We start from the raw sequence: 19,488 nt of genomic DNA, 5'->3' as shown, positions 1-19,488 counted from the left end.
GTCAGTGTTGATAGCAGCCTGGGCCCCATCATTTGTTTCCTGGAGGTTATCTTGCTTTGCACAGACAGGACATTGCCCTAATGTCCAAAATTCTTCCTGATCTATGCCTAAAACTTGCTAGCAGGAGAAAAAGACATAGCAAAAGCATATAATATATATAGCATTCATCTTAATACTTGTGAAAGCCAATATCACAATATGGATTTATAACAATACCTTAAAGAAAGTTACCATGTGTCGTGGTTTTAAATCAGTAACTAAAGAGTTACTTACTTTTTGCTGTGAGATATGGATTAGAACAAGAGCAAAACAGGCTTAAAACTTAAAAGGAAATAAAGAAAGTTTATTAACAAAATTACAAGAATAAAAACACCAGAATAAACTTCTAGAAAACCTTTTTCTCTCCCACTACCCAACCATTCCCTCGTTCACATGACAACATAGAGACAAAAAACTTTGGAACTTTGGTGTTTAAAACAGTCCCAACTCCTTCTAGTCTTTTCATCAGTCTTTGTAGAGAAACAGAAGTCTTCTTCTGCTAATCTATGGAGTTTCTCACAGGAAAACTGTTTCTGTTATAGCTTTCTATTTTTCTGATGCCAGCTGCCTGGAAATCTGTCATCAGAGTTCACTCCTCCCATTTCACATCACTCTGAGGTGTGTATGGGCCATGAGTTTAGGGATGTCATTTTAAGGATGAGTAATTTAAAGGCAAAAGTCCTCTTTATCTGTCTCTGTGAGCTTCGCTGGAAAACAGTTTTCTCATTGCCCCCAAGGTTTCAAATCTTTGCTTCACTCTGTTCCAGCACTTCACTGTATCACAATTACTCTACTTTTTGCTCAAAATCCAAACTTTGAACACTCTATTCCTCCCTATATACTCTATCATGAATTAAAGGAGTTTTTTCAGAACACTATTGTCCATCTCCATAGCTTTAACAGAATAATATTACAGCTTATAAAGCATTTCCTTATTTTCTACCTCTTCTGAAGCTTAATTCTTTTCTTCACTGTCTTCTTCATGTTGATTGTCTCTCTCTGTCTTTCTGTCTCTCTGGGAAAAAGGAGTAATCTGTACATTTTATCCAGGTAATAAAAGAATTAAAGTCTTGGAAAAGCTGCAGACGTTCATAGTGTCAGGTTTCAGTCCAGCAGCAGAAACTACAAACTAAGGCAGGCTGGCCGGCTCCGTTTCTCTTCCTCCCCCCCCCACCATCCTCTGCGGCCTTGTCCGGCCTGGAGGGGTGGGGGGGAGGCGGCCAAGACAGAGCCTTGTTACCTTGTCAGAAGCAGGAAACACAAAGAGGACAAGAGAGCTCTGACTTTACATCTTAACTGGGTGTTCACAAGTTGATCTCACTTTTCAATGGTTAAAACTGCTGTCAATTCTTAGAAAAGACTCCCATCAGCCACCAGCAGCTTCAACTTCTTTAGCTCCCAAAACCATCTTAAAGGTAAAGTCACCTCATGACACTGTGCAACCTATAATTTCATGTTCCAGAATGGTCCCTTTCACCCAAGGCAGCAATTACCCTGGTCTTCTACCTCCTCCCACAGGACACTCAGTGCAACTCACGTTTTTATGAAACCTGAAAGAAGCAGGACCAGCAGCTCCCCAATAGTCTGATTTCAAAGTGGAGAGCTATCCCAGGAGAGCATACTTCAGTCTGTGAAAAACGAGGTTCACATATTTTTGTATAGAATTTTAAAGTTTAATAAAAAGACAATTAGGAGATAAAAATAAAGTATACAGATACGGCCGAGTGTCTCTGCATTCAGCCAAGACAGCACACCTTACTAACAAAGGATTGTCCCTTAAAAACAGAATCCTACTACATATCCATAAATTCTCATACATATTCATACATTCTTCTTAAGTTTTTGGTGCTCCTTTGTTTAGTTTTTACCTTGCCCCCTTCCCAATAGAACAATCTTCTTGGCGCCACAGGGTCTTCCACCCTCTGATAAGGATGCAATAAATCCTTCTCTTGGAGATCTTGGAGGACAAGATAATTTTAAGAATGGGGGGGGGGTTCTCTGACTATCTTTTCAGTCTCTGGGTTATATAAACAAAAAGTAGTTTGTGCTTTAATATCATGTTGTAGCCTAACATATATGTGTATTATACCACTATTTCTAAATTTCATCAATAACAAAAATTAAAAAAAACTGTATTAGTACAACAAAGTTTTCTAACCTTATACATAACATTCATTATAATATTTGCGAAAAACCAGTAACATAGTACACACTTATAACAAGTCCCTGGGAGGATGCTGGGATATTTCCGCAAACAAAGAGCAACCCGCTTCCCTCTTCAAAAGAGAAATATTTTCATCTAATCCATCCCAGGAAAAGTGTCTCTTCTCACTTCCCTGGAAAACCTGTTCCAGCCCCAGTCTGTACCAAGGTGAGCACAAGTCCAGAGAGCTCACAACCCTCACCTGACCTGCTGCGCTTGGAGTGAGATCCAGCTGCAAAAGGAATTCCAGAAACAGCCTCCAAACTGTTCTATCATCACACCTTTAAAATGGCTGCAAGGATAAGAGCTGGGGAAGCAGGGTAGTTGTGAGGGAGAGCTGGAGAAGATGAAGAACAGGCATTTTCTTGTTTAGATTCTTCAGTGCTGGGATCTTGGAAAACATGTGGTTGGATGCATCAAGGACATAATGCCCGTAGTTTGGTTGTTTTCCTTTGCTTGTGAGCTTTGGCTTCACCCCCTCTCCAGAGGAGGAGAAAATTCCTCCAGGGTAAGGGGGAGTCTGGTCCTACTCCAGGGATGTGTCCAGTAAAGCAGGGGAGTTGTTAGAGTAACTGTGTTTTTATTACACACAAAAATCAAACCCAACAAGCACTGGACTATATTTGAGCTGCAACACAAAGTGTTCACAGCAGGCAGAGGCAAGAGGTGCAGACAGGACCAAGAAGTACCATTTCACTTGTTCTTTCTGCTTACATGTATTTTAATTCTGCTTCGCTTCACAGCTGCTATTCTGCCAAAGTAATCTCCATTTTCAGAGGCCCGTGTCACATATAGCCGAGGCTGGAAAACCTCACTTAGGATTTCCATGTCACATCTGGATTTGCCAGGAAGCACATGCATACACATATGCCCATTTTTGTGACAGGTCAGAAATCATACAACCCAGCAACTTGCTCCTCACTGCACCACTTAAAAATACATTAAAAAGCCAGAGAAAAAAAACCCCAACCAAACAACAACCCACAAAAGAGAGAGCTTATTTCAGCATCAGCTTAATATTCAAACCAGTGATGGAGAGAAAGAAGAAGGAAAGCTGTTCTTCCAGTTCTCCCAGTTCTGGACCAAAAGGTTTGAAACAGCCAGTATTGCCCTCACCTGCAGCTGTGGCAGCTTCCCTCCTTCCTTCAGCCTTGCCCTAACTTCTGAGCCACCACATGACCCAAAACTTGGTCTGCATGCACACTACTAGTACAGACATGGTCATGTTCCATCTTTGGCCAAACAAACCCTAGGATGTTTTTGCTTTCCTGACAGACCTGGCAAATTTCATTTACATTTATCAAGGCAACAGACACACTGTGTGGCTCTGGGGTCAGATCCCTTTTGGCACAAAAACCCAAGAGAAGACTGGAGCAAGAATCCAACAGCAAATGGAAGTCCCAGCTATGCAAGGAAGGGCTGCTTTTGGCAGGTTTCTTTTGGCTTTCAGCGCACAAGAAAGGCCTTTAGACCATTTGTATCCATGTCAAAAGCCCACACTGAGGACATGGTTTTAAGGATGGTGCACTTAATGTTACAGACGTAGAATTGCTTTGGGATTTGGCATTTCCTGCACCCACATGCGTTAAAAGAATTAAATACAGGGTCCTGAAGTCCAGTTATTCCAAGTCTATCTTGGTAGTGTCACTTGACATACCAAAATCCACAGCAATACTTAAAAAAAAACCAAAACCAAAACAAAACAAAAAAAACCTTTCCCTACCCTCCACTTTCAATTTTACAATTTAGGGGTTCTCTTAAGAACAGGTTAAAGAAAAGAAGAAGAAAAGCCCAAGACCTACTAGCAGCTAGGGTACCAACCACCCATTTTCCATAGATTTTCATTACCTGATGGCTTTTCTAAGAAAATAAATTCATACATGTAAAAACCCATCCAGTAGGCTGGTGTTTCTAAGCCCACACTTTGCAGGTATAGGATTAGAGGAGGAGTGACACAGAGGGATCCAAAAGCTCCCAAGAGAGGTTCAAGCTGACTATCTTTGGGCAGGATTATTTGAAACCAAACTGCTCTGCAGCTGCTGCAAGCCTGGAGTTTGCAGAAAGAAAATTAACTTCCCCTCCTGCTTAATTTTCTGCCTTCTCTGATCAAGGGAGAATCACATCATGCAAATGATAATAGGCAGGATGGAAAGATCTGTCCAGTGCCCCCAGGATGGCTGGCACCAGGGTTCATTCCCTCCTCTGGCTGATGGAACTTAAAGCCAGGTGTTCTGGGATTTAAGGAGCAAAACCCAGCTCTGCCACCTGTTGTCCCACTCCCTCCCACATTTGCACAGCAGGAATATTGCTGGATTCTAGTTTATGCCCCGAAACAGCAGCCCTAGGAGTACTGCTGGAATCCAGAACACCCTCCCCTTCTCAGACACCAACCTGACTAGTCAGCCTCACACTCCTCCAAGGTCAGAAAAACTACAAACCACTAAAACATGGGTATTTTACAGCAAACATTGCAGAGGTCAAATGTCCCACGCTACATTCCTGAGAATTCCCAAGGCTTTTTGACACGAAAGTAAAACTTCCACACATAAAGGACCATTTACCCTGTAACAATATCCTCCACAAAACTACCCGCATAAAAGCCCAGGAATTTGTAACTTCCTCAGTAACACATTCCACATCAAGTATCAGGTCCCTTGTTCCAAGAGCCACAGCAGAACCTCTGGCCAAAAGGGCCGTTTACCTTCTGGCAACATCCTCAGTAAAACCTTCCCTGTGAAGGACCAGGTCCCGTGTAACAACAAACTCAGTGCAACAGAACCCTTCTCCACTCTTTTCCACTGCCGTGATCTGGTACCCAGCGATTCCAGGAGCCGGAAATTTAATGGGACAGTCCTCAGTCGGTTCCCTGTTGTGCTCCCCCAAACCCCTAAACCACTCCTGGAGCTGGAGCGCTGCTGCAGAGCTGTAGTGTGACAGCAAGCAGGGAACGGGAAGCTCTGGCACACAAATTATCCTGCCATGAGCCAGAGCACTTCAGGCCATCCTTGGAACAGTGCAGGGAGCAGGAAATAGACACAGCTACACAGCTGATCCTGCTCTGGGCTTTCCCAGTGGGACATGAACACCATTTCTTCCTGATCCTGAGAGCTCCAAGGAAAAATCAGTGTTAAGGTGGCACAGAAGATGCCACTTTTCTGACATTCACACAACCATGGAGCAGCAGGTTGCTGTGGGAGCAGGAATTATTTGTGCAGTTCAGAAGCTGCACATCCCTAAACATTCCCTTAGTAGCATGGAGCTTCCCGTGTGCATTTCGTAGTCCAGTTTGTAATTTAAGCATACTTCAAGGCAGTTTAAATCGGAATGAGCTGACTTGGTGCTAGCACAGCATTAGGTATGGGACATAAGGAGGCTCACCAGACAATATTCACTGCAGACTCTCCATTCTCAGCACTCCAGCTGCAGTATTCTCATTTTTCACAGACTCTCAGTTCTGTTTCCAGCACTCCCATGAGGAAACTGATGGCTGTTTCCAGATGCAAATCCCCAAGGTATTACTGATCCCAATCACTGCTCCTCTTCCCGTCCCCTGCTTTACCCCATTTATAGCCACGGCCCCACCCAACACACAAAAGGAGGCTCCCAGGTGCCTCTTGAGACCCAAATAATTCCAGGTGGGTCAGGAAATAAATATAAATAAACTCGTCCCTTTTGGAGTAACGAACTGTCTTTGTCCCCATTCCTCCTCTGTCTCCTGTTCCTGTCACCTAAGGCAAAACACACAGACCGGGTGGGGTCAGAGGGAAAATGTCAAGTCCAAACCCAAACAAGACTTGTTTTTCCATTGTTTCCATCAGGACTGTTCAGTTTCTCCCACTGACCCCCAGCCGTAGCCACAGGAACAGTTTCTCTCTGCGACCCATGGGGGTGGGCACAGGGACACTCATTTCGCTTCTTCCTGGAAAATGGAGCTCAGCCCATCCCACGAAACCTTTTAATCGCAGCTGGGAACGCGGCACAAGCTTTATTCCATGAAACGTGATCCCAAGTCCTGGGATAAACTCGTCCCACACAGCAGTCGGGTCCCACATGTCAGTGCTAAAAGGCCACACACAAAGGTCCCTCTGTGGATCCATCCCTCCCCTCCGGCCGCTCACCTGCAGGCACCACTCGCTCTTTCCAGCTGTCACTGGAGTAAAAACTGCCTTGGGAATTTGCTTCTTATAACAGCAATCAATTTTCTGATGGGAGTCCTTGAAATAGAACTAGTATCTGCGACAAATGGGAATGCTACAGGTGGAGTGATAGCAGAGGCAATCTTGTTCCTGTAAGTTACCCGTGGGAAGAAAACATTTCCCAGCTTTTATGCTGGAAAAGCAGGAAAAGGGAATTCTGTGTCCTCTCCTGCATAGGATGTACCTTTTCACTCTTCTAAAAAGGGACCATTTGAGGCTTTAGAATGATTGGCATGGGTCAAGGATCTGCTGCCTCAGCAGGGCAAAAGGAACAGCTGCTGTTCGTGATTGTGACAGACCTGGATAATTAGAGATCACTGGGAAATTGTTCAGTGCACCAAAAATGATAGAGAATGTCAGCTTGACTGGTGTCACATGTAGAGCTGGGACAATGACCCTGAACACCCCAAAAACGTAAAGAAACCCTGAGCCACACTGTGATCAGACCCCATAGGGGTGGTTTAATGGAAGCGCCAGTAAGGAATAACAGGAATTCTCTGGCCCTCAGCTTGGTCCTGCCTGCCCACACCACTGCCCTTGGGAAGTTCTTCCCAGGTGGAAAGCCAACAAACATTTTTTCCTTCATCCCTTAAAACTCTTCTCTGAAAACCTCCATTCTCTCACGTTTCTCCTCAAACAGCATCCTTTCCTCCTTCTGTCTCTCTGGTCCCTCCCCAAGCGTGCGGTTTCGCTGCTCCCCAGCGCTTTGGCAATTAATATAATTGATGCTGAGCCTCGCTGGGCTGGCGAGAGGCGCCGAGGGGCTCAGGCCAGGGCCGGCCGTGCCAGCGCCATGGCGCGCTGCAGCTGTTCGTACGACACAAACATCACCACGTTCCAGGAGCCCAGCCGCAGGAAGGACGGGACGAAGCTGTGCGGGTAAGAGCAGTGCTGAAGGGGATGTGTCAGGGACATCCCCATCCCCAAAGTCCCGCAGGTGGGTTGGGATATTTGGGGCTCTGTGCCACACATCCGTGCGGTCATCGCAGAGTGTTTGCAGGTGCTCAGCTCACCCCTTGTAGAGGCCGGCGGGGCCATCCTGCATGAGCAGGGCCAGGAGGCAGCTCAGGGCATTGCGGTACTGCCCGGGGCTGGCGTTCATGTACCGTGTCTTCACCACGTCCACCGGTGATGCCACCACTGTGGCACAGAACCCGGCCCCAAAGGCAGCCACAAAGTGGCACGGGACATTGTCTAAAGGTGGGGAAGAGACGGGGGTTGGATGTTGCAGGGACAAGGATGGCGCTTGGCTGTGCCCCCCTGTGCCATCCTCACCTGTCATGAGCTGTGCCCGCAGCAGTGCGTCCTTGAGGAGGTCATAGGTGACGAGCTCCCCACAGTTGATGATGGCATTGCGAGCGATGTTGGGCAGTGTCCCTGGGCAGGAGGGCGGTGGTGTTGGGAATGCTGCTCACAGCCCCTCCTGGAGCACCTTGGGCAGATGCCCCAGCCCTGTTGTCCCCATCCTTCTTCCCTTCCTCATCACTGTTTCCATTTCTATTCCTACCCCATCCCCTTCCCAGGCCCACTCCTACCTCTCCAGAGCCCGCGGATCCCCTCCTCCCTGGCGATGGTGCGATAGGCATCCACAGTGCCGCTGTACCGGCGGGCACTGTCTGACAGGGCCCCACTGGCCTGGAACCGGACCTTGACCACGTCGGTGGGCTGGGCACAGGCCACGGCCACAGCCCCCGTGGTGCAGCCAGCCAGGAGTCTCGCAGCCATGCCTGTGTCTGGAGAGGGCAGGAGTTGGGACTGCCGGCCCTGCAGGGTCCCCCAGCCCTCCAGGGACCCCAGGGTGAGTGGCCTGTGGTGCCTCACAGGGTCATCTCAGGGGGCTGTGCCTCCCCCAGGGTGAGTTTCTCTGCGAGAGAGGGCTGTGCAGCAGGAAGGGGGTGCGTAGGGAAGTCTGGACTGCCTGGACACTCACTCTCAGCACCCTTGGGGGTGTAGAGCTGCTTCACAGAGTCGTACAGGCCGATGCGGATGGAGGCAAAGCTCATCTGGCGCTGCAGCCCGGCTGCGAGCCCGCTGTAGAGGCTGCGGGCTCCCTCCGTCCTCACCATGGTGCTCAGCGTCCCCAAAACACCCCGGTACTCCACAGAGCTGATGGTCCGGTGGATCCTCACCTCACCCTGGATCTATGGGGTGCCAAATGTATCACCCCACCTTCTGTTACTCCCCAAGCGCCACCAGCTCTGTGGCAGAGCGTGGAGAGTCCCTTGTGTCACCAGGTGCTCCCTTTGCCCACAGGGTTTTGGGGACCCGGCGGATCATACCTGCAGCCGCACTTTGGCGGTGTCCAGGGGAAAGGTGCACAGGTCAGCGATGCAGCCGGCCATCCCTGCGCTGATGAACTTCATAGCAGCCGTCGGGGGCACCTCAGGGGCCTTCAGACCCACCATGGCGGCAGAGGGGCTGGAAGGAGAGGAGGGGCTTGTGGGGGAGCCAGGAGGGTGCATCAGGACAGGGCTTCTCGTGGGTGTCCCATTCAGTGACGGTGCCGTGGCAGCTCTTGATGGCTTTGGTCCCAAAAACCATATCCTGCCCTGTCTCCTCCCTTTTATCCCAGGGAAGCTGAGGCACAGGACTTGCTAAGCATGGGATCACCAATGCCTACCCTTCCCTATCCCACCCCAGCCATAACAGGGGTTGCTGGGTGAGATCATCTCCCCCAGAGTGACCTGCCCAGAGCCACGTCCCTCCGTGGCCTCACCGTAGGGACCTCGGCACAGCGTTCCAGCTCCTGCCTTGCACAGGCAGTGCCCTGAGAGCCGTCTCCCTGGCCCCAACCTTATATAGTACCCAGGAGGACGTTCCAGCAGCCAGGGATCGGGTGACAGGAAAACAGTGTTCCCCCGGTGGCATTTCAGTTGATGGGACTGGGTCACCTGGCACCCGTGATGAGGTGGCTGTTTAAGCCCTCTACCCCCCTCACGGGGCTCAGGCATGGGGAGGGGGGTCCTGCCCAGACCCCCTGCAGTGGACTGGGGAGGAATGCTGGTTTTTACCCTAAAACTACTCTGGGAAGGATGAGATGCAGAAAACTTTCATCCCAAGTTTTTACAAGTGTTTAAGAGGCAGCACAGCTCTTTGTGCAGGGCAGGTTGGATCCCTTTGCCCCACACAGACCACGAGCCACAATCCATCCCAGGCTCCCAGCAGGATTGCCTCTGTATGGTGGAATGTGTTCCCCAAGCTGAGGGGCCAGGTGAGCACCTTGGAGTGAAATCCATCAAACCCACGATGCCCTTCAGAGTGTGGCCAAGCACTGGATCTGAGGCTGCAGAGAGGGCCCAGGTTCAGGACAAGAGGCTGGAGGCCAAAGTGGAGTGAAGAAATGCCCCTTTTCCTCAATTTTTAAGAAACTCTGCATGTTTAACCCTTGGTGCTCATTAGCCCCACATGCAGAAAGGTCCCTCAGGATGTGCTGCGAGCCTCCATGCTCACACATGCATGAGCTCACCTTGCACAAGAGGGACTGTGAGTGGTCCTGACACCCTGAAGCCACCTTCGCTCCATCCCTTGGGTCCAGACAAAAGCTGCCTGGCACCAAAACCCTTCTCCAGCTGGCTCCTGCCTTGTTTTCCTGCCCGGCTGACCTAAACCTGAAAGGAAGAAGCTGTTTACCTCATACCCAAGATGTAGCTCAGGGGTCAGTGCTGTGACCTCCTCTGTGACAGTGATGCCAGCTGGGCTGGCATCCTGCCTGAGCTTTTTTTAGGGGTGCCACTAGGAGAAAGCAGCCTGCACGTCACTCCTGTCCTTCCAGGGGACACTGGGTGCCTTTGCCTTGCATCCTGACCCAGCAAGGGCAGGGAAAGCGGCCACAATCACAGGGCAAGTTGTGTCAGCAGTGAATTATGTATTGGGGGAATACCTAATTATCCTTGACAAAAATACTGCAGAAGTGGGAGAAAAAAGGTATGCTGATCATTTGGCTGCTTAAATCCTGAATTCCACACATGGCTTGAAAAGCAGCTCAGATTGGAAGCAACTCATCCCACATGGGGTTGTGCTTCACGTTGATACTCAAGTCCTTGGCAATGCAGTGCTCTTTCCATGTGCTCCTGGCCACCCCAGCTTCCAGCAGCATTTCTCTGATTTGGAAGCTCACATGGGAGAGACTCCTGTTGAGGAAAGGTTCCTGCCCTGGCATAGGGACACTTTGCATAGGCTGACAAGAAACCAGAGGAATTTTATTGAAACAAACACTGGAGAGAGCAATACAAAAATAATTGAGCTCTCTTGGCATCAAAATCTGTTCTCTGAAAGGTGTACAAAAATAATTTAAATATAAATATAAAAGTCCCATCTTTCTAGCCACCCTCTTTTGTACACCCACCAGATTTTACAGTGCCCTTGGCCTGTGTTCACACAAGCACTTTGGGCACCTGTGGAAACAGAGAATTGTGTTGCCCACCGACTATTTTTGAAGGGGCCATTTCACAGGAATAAACCCTAAAACCAGACTACTTGGAGAGCAGACAAGCCATGGGTTACCCACAGGGGTGTGTTTCACTGGGGACCTGCCTCTACAAGAAGCAGCTCCCTGGGGGTGACCACAGGGTTTAAGCCCTTCTCAATAGGGGACTTCAATTAACTAACCAATTAGGCAAACTAAAAACAGCCTGAAAGCTGTGGCTTCCACCTCCCCTTTACTGGAGGGCTCAGCCTTTGCCAATGCATCCGGCCACGGCTTAGGAAGCTCTGCTGTGGATGGTCTCGGGCCAGCACTATTCCTTCTTTGAGAGCTGAGCAGAGAAGATCCTGGCGATTCTTTTGGCTTCCTCTTCCGAGAGCTCGGGGCTGGGCCTGGGCCGATTTGCTCTTCGGTAGGGGATTCCTCCGGGCAACGCTCCACTCCTGCTCTGGGGAGAGAAGGGACCAGGAGTGAGAGCTCTGCACTTTGCCCTGAGCTTGGTTTCATGTCGTGGCAAACCACAGTGCTGTGCAGAGGGTGACAAGTGGGATACACAGAAAAAAACACCCCAACGAGAGAAAGAGAACAATCTGAACCCTGGAATGGGGCTCTGGTGTGTGACCTCTGAACTTGTAAGCATCCACCCTCAGCCAAAGTCTCCCTATATGAAGCCAAAGGAATGACAGTGGTGTAGTCACTGGGACCTGTCTGCATTTTGGCTTTCAATTATTATTTTACTTTAAAATTCGCAGAACCCTGAAGACCAAATCTCCTCACAGGGGAGGGGCAATGTTCTGTTACAACAAATCTTAAACCTGATGACAGGACAAGGCAGGGAATGGGCTTAAACCAAAAGAGGAGAGATTTAGATTAGATGTTGGGAAGAAATTCTTCCCTATGAGAGTGGGGAAGCCCTAGCACACATTGCTCAGAGAAGCTGTGGCTGCCCCTGGATCCCTGGAAGTGCCCAAGGCCAGGTTGGATACAGTTTAGAGCAATCTAGCCCAGTGGAAGCCATGGCAGGGGGTGGGGCTGGATAAGTTTAAGGTCCCTCCCAGCCCAAACCATCACTGTGATTCCATGATAAATGGGATGGGCCAAGTTCAGCTGCCTTCAGGGACCTCAAAGCCATGAGAGGAAAAGCCCTGCTTTAAACAGTGTCATCTCCTCGCTGCTTTGCCAGCAGCCTCCCAGCAGCCTGGCTTTGTCCCTGATGTGCCAGCAGCACTAGAAGATGAGCAATTTCAGCATACAAAGAACCACATTTCTCCCCAAATAGTTTAGAGCTGAGCTGTGACAGTGAAGCACTGAGAAAGAGATCCTGCTCTGAAACCTTTACAGGAGGAAGCTGTGGGGCCAGGAAAGTCTTTTGGAAAACTGATCTGCCAGTGTGGCCTTTCACCTACATCACTAGGCTGCTTCTCCAAGCCTTGGGAAAGGTCTCCTGAGGTGCTCAGCTCCCTCTGAGAGAAACAGGATCAGGGACCCTGTTTTGGTGCACTCTCACCATTTGGAGAGGGAAATGGCTTTTTTAGGAATAAGTTAGTCCTTGTGTTTGTGCATTACAGGCTCAGGTGACAGCCTACAGGTAAAATACTTTAAAACACTTCCCGTTTTTATCTCATTGAAATAACAAATATGGACAATTAGGAGAATCTTTGCTTTGCTCTTCTTTCTTCTTAACAATTCTCCATGATGAATTTCCTAAGTCAAAAGGTAAGGAGCCAAGAGAGGTTAAATGCATACCTGGCCACAGTAGAAGCTTAAAAACCAGCAAAGAGAGCTGCTCACTGGGCAAAGCACCTCCCTTGGACAGGGCTATTCAGAGACCAGGACAGGAGCTCATTCTTCCCATGCTGTTTTCTGCCCATCTGTCCAAGGAACAGCCAAAAAGTCAGGAGTGGCTGGGGAGGGGCAGTGATCAGGCTCTGTGCTGATCCCTGAGCTCTGCACAGCATCTGAAAGCATCTCTACAGGAAATTCCCCCAACCTGCCAATTAACTCTATTTCAAAGGTGCATGAAACTGCATTTCCGGCCTCCCACAGCTCCCCTTTCCCATGTGCCATGTGTCCTGCACAGCCAGGGATGAAGAGCCAGCACCTCCCATTTTCAATGTAAGGAACAGAATCACAGAATGGTTTGGGTGGGAAAGAACCTTAGAGCTCCATCCAGAGCCACCCCCTGCCATGGACAGGGACACCCCCCACTGTCCCAGGCTGCTCCAAGCCCCGTCCAACCCGGTCTTGGGCACTTCCAGAGATCCAGGGGCAGCCACAGCTTCTCTGGGCACCCTGTGCCAGGGCCTCCCCACTCTCACAGTCAATAATTCCTTCCTAACATCTAATACCCCAAAATTGCTCTGTACTCCAAAACCACAACACAAGAGCAGGTGCCTGATGCTATTTGATGTCACCGAGGCAAAGGAGAGCAGTCTGTTTGCTCCCTAAGTCAGGAAACCAGGTGTGCTTGGAAAACACACCACTGGCAGGTTGTTTCAGAGATAAGCAGCTAAAATACACCTCCTCCCATTTTCCTACCATTGCCCAATGTGCAGGATGAAGTGGTGTTAAGACATATGTATCTATCCTAATGATCTTCCTGAAAATGAACTTCCAGCTGTGGGAAAGGTTTAACACCAGTTCTTGCTGCTATTTTATATGTACAGGTGTGACTCAAAATGAGCGAGGTTTAAAAACACCGTTAACACTCCCAGCTCACACAGATGACCAGAATCATAGAATCATGGAATTATTGAGGTTGGAGAACACACGTAAGATCATGGAGCCCAACTGTTCCCTCAGCACTGCCAAGGCCACCACTATCCCATGTGCCCAACTGCCACACCCACACAGCTTTAAATCCCTCCAGGAATCACCACTGCCCTGGGCAGCTGCGCCAGTGCCGGACTACCTTTTGGGGGAAGACATTTCCCCTATTATCCAACCTAAACCTCCCCTGGCACAGCTTGAAGGCATTTTGTCTTGTCCCTTGTTCCCTGGCAGCAGAGCCTGACCCCCCTGGCTGTCCCCTCCTGTCAGGGATTTGTGCAGAGCCAGAAGGGCCCCCTGGAGCCTCCTTTTCTCCAGGCTGAGCCCCTTTCCCAGCTCCCTCAGCTGCTCCTGGTGCTCCAGACCCTTCCCCAGCTCCCTTGCTCTTTTTTGGACATCAAACCTTCCTTTGATCCATCTCACAGGCAGGTCCTGACTGCCAGTTTTATCCTCCTGCATAGTTTCCAGAGCACACATCTGAAATGTTGTGTTTACACCATTCCTCACCCCAGGAACAGGCTCAGCTCAGTGCCCATCCCAGCTTTCTCCCTCTGTGTCTCTCAGACTCCAAGTGTCTGGTGCTCAGCCAGGAAGCACACATGTTCCATGGGGAAGATGCAAGAGGAAAGGGGACTCGTGCACCGAGGATCACGCTTCACTCTCCTTTTTATAGGAATGGCAGTGACACTGAAACCAGCTGAGGATTATTCAGTGCCTGTGTGCCAGAGGCTGGACTAAAGCAGATTCATGAGCATGTTATAGGGCATGGTGGGGGGCATGGCCTCTTCCAAGGTCAAAGAAGTCCAGTCCTAGAGGCAGAGAATGTTTCAGTGCTGTGGCTCAGCAAGTTTGCCATCAGTTTTGTTTGTGCACAGGATGGAGGGCAAACAGATCCGTATTAACAGGCTACAACCTACCCTGGCAGTGGCCTTGCACCTACTTCTGCTTTCCAGGCAGGAAACCAAGAAGATCCAGCAGATCAAGAAGAAACACAACCAAGAAAGGATGTTTTGGCAGTTGCTGCCATTTGCGTTTTTGGAACATATAAAGCTTGTTAACTGTGAATCTGCCCAAGGCTGTGTTATTTCTAATTCACACTGAAGGTAAGTCTGCATACACAAATATGAATTATTCTGAGTAAAACTGGTTTCCATGTAAGTTTCTTATCCTTTTGGAATATTCCTAGAGGTGAGGGGAAAAAAAATACCATGGTATTTGGAGAGGGACTTTAGCCAAGGTCCTGGAGTGCCAGGACAAGGGGGAATGGCTTCCCACTGCCAGAGGGCAGGGTTAGATGGGATATTGGGAACAAATTCTTCTCTGTGAGAGTGGGAAGGCCCTGGCACAGGTAGGCCAGAGAAGCTGTGGCTGCCCCTACATTCCTGGAAGAGTCCAAGACTGGGCTGGACAGGGCTTGGAGCATCCTGGGATGGTGGAAGGTGTCCCTGCCCATGGCAGGGTGTGGAAAAAGAGGATCTTTGAGGTTCTTTACTACCCAAACCATTCTGGGATTCTGGCATTTTATGGAAAATTTTATTAATGCTCTGATTTTTTCAAACCTATCCTCAAGTCCCCGCCCAGAGCAGGTAAGCAGTGTGGAGGACAAGAGCTGGGAAGCACCTCAAGAATGGGAAGCGTTAGTTTGATGTAATGGAGAAAAGAAGTAATAAACAGGTTTTGTGAGGCTCTACAAAATTGTGATCCCTGGAAGGTGGTCACAGCATCCACGCTGAGCCTGAGCTGCTGCAGCACCTCCACAGCAGGGGCTGAGACAACATTTTTGTCTCAAACGGCATCAGCTCCTTTGCTGTGCCCAGCTCCACACCTCACCACTGCTTTGTCATTCCAGGAAGGAAGATGTGGAAAGCAGGGAGTCAGACAAGCAAGGGAGAGGTGGCAGGAGCACTAGGAAGGCCAGGAGAGACGTTTGCCAGCTGCCAAGTGAGTGAGGGCTCTGGTGATGTCCAGAGGACAGCTTGAATTTCAGCCTTGCTGTCAACGCTTGGTGTCTGCTGACCTGTGCAGAACCAAAGCAAGTCCAGATTTAGAAGCTGATGCTCCAAAGGCCAATTAAAAAACCAAAACTATGAGGAAGCATTTTTTTCTGAACTCTGTGTATTGGTAGCGGTGAAAAACTGGATATCCAGAGTGAATACGATGCACAAGGCACAACTGAATCCTGTCTCAGCACACCCTACAAGTGTTGCAGCAAAAGATTAGTGCCAGCTAGTCCTCAAATTAAGTGCTTTAAAATCAAAATATCCAAATAGTGCCTTGCTAACATTTTACCTAATTGCAGGGCTGTAGGTTCCAGCCACTCAGCTCAGAGCTGCAGAGAGGGGATTCAAGTAAAGCTGGTATTAGTATTAAACCACAGGTTTCTATGACTTCAGACCTATTAGATCCTGAGTCTGTTTTGATTCACCAGACAAGCTGCTCCCAGTGACATAAATGTTCCTTAAAGTGTTTTGTTTTGTAGGTCATATGGAGAGGAACAAAGGCATGACCTTATCTGGAGAGGTAAACGAACAGCCCAGGTGCTGCGTACCCAGATCCACATCAACATCCACAGCAGAGCTGGGGCTGGAAAAGGATCATGAAATTCCAGAATGGTTTGGGTGGGAAGGGACTTTTAAGCTTATCTCATTTCAACCCCTGCCAAGGGCAGGGACACCTTCCACTAGCCCAGGTTGCTCCAAGCCCCATCCAACGTGGCCTGGAACATTTCTAGGGGTGGAGCAACCTCAGCTTCTCTGGGTAACCTCTTCCAGGGCCTCCACACCCTCACACGGAAGAATTTCTTCCCAATATCTAATCGAAATGTCCCCTCTTTTAGTTTAAAATTGTTTCCCCTTATCCCATCACTATCTGCCTGTGTAAAAAGTCACTCTCTCTTCTTTATAACCCCTCTTTATGAACTGAAAAAAAAATAAATATGTAGGTGTTGAAACAACTGAGCCACAAGCCTCTCACAGTAAATACATCTTTATGAATATAAAAAAAGGAAAACCTCAGCAATCCACAGCTTTGTTGCAGGAGGAACAATCACGCAAGTTATTCTACTACTCCCTGAGTTGCAGAACCATTACAAGATACCTCTCGAGGAACTCCCTCCTGCTGCAAACTCCCTTATTTCATCCTGATCTAAAAGAGATAAATTGAAGCCATAATTACAAGTTAGAACTCCTCAGAATTAGGCATGTCATCTCACATTAAAGCACAAAGAAGTGTGGAATAAGAACCTGCCACTTCCACTGGCCCTGATGGAGTAGCATTTCCTGAGCATACTGAACAGCTGGTTGATAGAAAGGCGTAAGGATCACAGACAACACATTGCCATGGATGTTAAAAACCATCCTCACGGAGAGAAGAGGTGTCAGGAAGATTCCCCTTGACATGATTTGGAAGCCATCACATCAAAGTTGAATGCTGGCAGGCAAAGGAAGGGAAAAGTTTTGCTCCTGCTTTAAGGAATGGACTAAGTTGGACAATAAAGGAAAGGAAATCCCATACTTACTTTTGGAGATGTGGAAGGATGAGGAGAAGTGCTGAGCAGTCTCATGGAGGCTTCCATCTCCTGGGGTGGAAGGAAGAAGTTGGGAACAACAACAGGATCAGATCTGAGCAGAACAGTTAAGGAACAACCTTTGGCAGTATGCAGTTGCACAGAGGTCCAGAAACAGAAAAAACAAAAAAAAAACAGAAAAAACCAGCTGTTAACAGATCCCAAATAGTAAATTTCATTTATTTTAATCAATATCCTGTTGTTCTGAACACTTAGTTCTCTCACCTGGGCTCACAGTGCATGGGACACTGACTTGCTTTCAAATAATATCTCCCAAACTGTAGAGGACTTCATCCTGCAAAAATCCCAGCACTTAATCCAGTATTTGTAATTTGTGCAAGAAATATTAAGAAATATTTTAAAAGCAAAATAAAGCATGTTTCTTTTAGTACAGGAGAAACACAAGAGCTCTAACACGTGTGGAAAAATAACACAGAGAGAAAATGCAAGAAGACATGTTGGAGCTACCTAAAATGAAGTGACTCTCACAAATCACAAAATTTATTGTCGAAAAGTTTCAAGAAAGTCATCACTACCATGTTTGAAAGAGTGTAATGGGGTCCTCCAACACCTTTCCAGATCACCAGTTCAGGATTTATTTCCCATGGAAGAGCTTCACATAGCAAATTTCTCTGTCCTGAGGCCAGGTAGATTCTAAGTAAGTAGAAGAGTCATCGAATGCAAGGAGTGCTTAAGAAAAGAGTAAAGGATACAAAGTGATTTTTGGTTTGATGGGGTTTTCCAAGCCTTCCACTGGGTTTTCATTGCTGTCATCAGGGAAGCCCTCACTATTTCTCTCCAAGCCTGCTTGGGCTGATACACTCTGAACACAGTTCTCATCAGAACCACTTCCTTCCTTGCCTTGATGATCTCCATTTACAACCTCAGCATTTTCCTCCTCCTTTCTCTCAGTGTTCTTTTGATTGGTCAAACCCACAACTCCTGGGAGTGGCAGCAGTTCCCTGGAGCCTGCATGGAACTCCACATTTTTCTTTACAGGTTCAGTGTTCAGTGCTCTGTTCCAGAGGCTCTCTCCAGCGGGCAGAAGCGGCTCCTTCTTCGCTGTTCCCATGCTGAAGGTCTGGAAGTCTCCTGCTGCTCCCCAGGGACTATTCCCACCTGCGTGGGGGCTCATGGGCGGGCTCAGGGCGCTGATCATGCTCTGGCTGTCCCCTTGCAGGATGCTGGACAAGGTGCTGCTGTTCCCTCTCTGGAAACAACCTCCATCTATGGAGTGCTGATCTTCAGGCTTGGGGTCCAGAGGATGCTGCTCAGCCCCCTGCCCTGCTTCAGAGATCACACTGGACCAGGGGCTCGTCCTGTCTGTTATGGTCGTTATTTCATTAAGAGTTCGTGGTTCTATAACATCTTCTTCGTATTCTTCTTCACTGTGTGGCTGGATGGCAAAAGCCTCTTCCTTTTCCTGGATATAACCCATTGGATGCTCATCTTCAGGGACAATGGGGCCTAGAAGCTCGTGCAGCATGTGTCTGTCAAACACAGATCTCCCAGCACTGCACGTACCACTGGCAACGCCGGGCCCGTCTGACTCCAGATGGCCTTCAGGAACTTCCTCCTTCCAGCTGGGTACATCCACAGCACCCAGCTTCCTGCTGCTGTCCTGATGCACATTAGAATCTTCTTTGCTATTTTTAGTTATAGTCTGCAAGTCTGGTTAACAAAAAAACAGCATCAGTAAATGCATGGAGCAGCAATTCAGCTTAAATCTCATTTAGCTGGGTTTTTGGCAGAAAGTCCTAGATGTAAGGAGAGCTGGGAGCTAAACATGCACAGCTTTGCAAACACTGCTGATGTGAACATGTTCTGCTCTGCTTACCACTGACAAGGCCAGAAGAACGGAAATGCTAAGGAAAAAACAGAAGCATTAAGGATGAAATTATTTGGGAATCTTACAGATTCTTTTAAAAGCCACAATCACTTATTTTTGCTTTGCACTGGGCAGATCCTATTTATTGCTTGCATCCTCTGAGAATTAAGTTCACCAATATTAGGTAAAGTGGCCAACTATTTTGAGGCAAGTCCTGCTCCAAAAGAATGGTGGGGGACATTTGGAAAAGGAGAAGGAAGAGTCTGGAACAGATTGTAGAGGAAGGCATGTAAAAAAGCAGTAAAAACAATTGCTAAGGATGAGAAAGGAAATAAAAAAAGCAAAGCCTTGGAGAATAAAGAGAGGGAAAAAAAGATCAAGATAGTGATACAAGAATGGCAAATTCTGGCATAATAGGGATGTGCCCTTCAACTCCATCTCTTGGAAACGCTGCTTCCCTGAAGG

The 19,488-nt window shown here is 48.2% G+C and overlaps 2 protein-coding genes across 16 annotated transcripts in view; both read right to left on the bottom strand.

The window, feature by feature from the left end:
* Positions 1 to 6,874: 6,874 nt before the first annotated feature.
* On the bottom strand, positions 6,875 to 9,303 carry LOC131579701 (putative mitochondrial transporter UCP3). 3 transcript variants are annotated; one of them, XM_058840050.1, is made up of 7 exons: positions 9,155 to 9,303; positions 8,718 to 8,856; positions 8,369 to 8,579; positions 7,974 to 8,171; positions 7,714 to 7,815; positions 7,452 to 7,632; positions 6,875 to 7,309 (listed from the first exon to the last, which is right to left on the bottom strand). In XM_058840050.1, exons 2-7 carry the CDS (start codon positions 8,841 to 8,843, stop codon positions 7,204 to 7,206), a joined length of 924 nt encoding a protein of 307 aa, XP_058696033.1. In that variant the 5' UTR covers positions 8,844 to 8,856; positions 9,155 to 9,303; the 3' UTR covers positions 6,875 to 7,203. The 3 variants fall into 3 exon arrangements, with proteins under 3 accessions (XP_058696033.1, XP_058696023.1, XP_058696040.1); XM_058840040.1 differs by having other exon boundaries at positions 8,718 to 8,874; positions 9,155 to 9,294; XM_058840057.1 differs by lacking the exon at positions 9,155 to 9,303 and having other exon boundaries at positions 8,718 to 9,148.
* A 1,313-nt stretch (positions 9,304 to 10,616) lies between these two features.
* The window catches only part of C2CD3 (C2 domain containing 3 centriole elongation regulator), a 37,556-nt gene continuing 28,684 nt past the window's right edge, over positions 10,617 to 19,488 (bottom strand). For 8 of the 13 annotated variants that reach the window (XM_058829813.1, XM_058829814.1, XM_058829811.1 and 5 more), the window contains 3 exons: positions 17,909 to 18,866; positions 17,148 to 17,250; positions 10,617 to 11,304 (listed from right to left, as the gene is read on the bottom strand). In XM_058829813.1, the coding sequence (XP_058685796.1) occupies positions 11,059 to 11,304; positions 17,148 to 17,250; positions 17,909 to 18,866 (1,307 nt within the window). In that variant the 3' untranslated portion in view covers positions 10,617 to 11,058. Of the gene's footprint in view, positions 11,310 to 12,607; positions 12,733 to 16,782; positions 17,060 to 17,147; positions 17,251 to 17,908; positions 18,867 to 19,488 lie in introns of those variants that run through there. The other 5 variants (XM_058829820.1, XM_058829819.1, XM_058829816.1 and 2 more) reach the window with 5 other exon arrangements.

Source organism: Poecile atricapillus, chromosome 1, assembly GCF_030490865.1.
Source record: "Poecile atricapillus isolate bPoeAtr1 chromosome 1, bPoeAtr1.hap1, whole genome shotgun sequence".
Lineage (NCBI taxonomy): Eukaryota > Metazoa > Chordata > Aves > Passeriformes > Paridae > Poecile > Poecile atricapillus.
This window is presented reverse-complemented; position numbering and strand designations above follow the sequence as displayed.

What these genes read in the sequence shown, in the direction of transcription:
- LOC131579701 (XM_058840057.1), bottom strand. Translation starts at nt 8,900, where the DNA reads ATGCACCCTCCTGGCTCCCCCACAAGCCCCTCCTCTCCTTCCAGCCCC. An exon ending in GATCCGCGGGCTCTGGAGAG is followed by an intron (nt 7,816 to 7,973) that starts GTAGGAGTGGGC and finishes CCTCCTGCCCAG; the next exon opens with GGACACTGCCCAACATCGCT. An exon ending in CCCGCCGGCCTCTACAAGGG is followed by an intron (nt 7,310 to 7,451) that starts GTGAGCTGAGCA and finishes TTACCCGCACAG; the next exon opens with CTTCGTCCCGTCCTTCCTGC.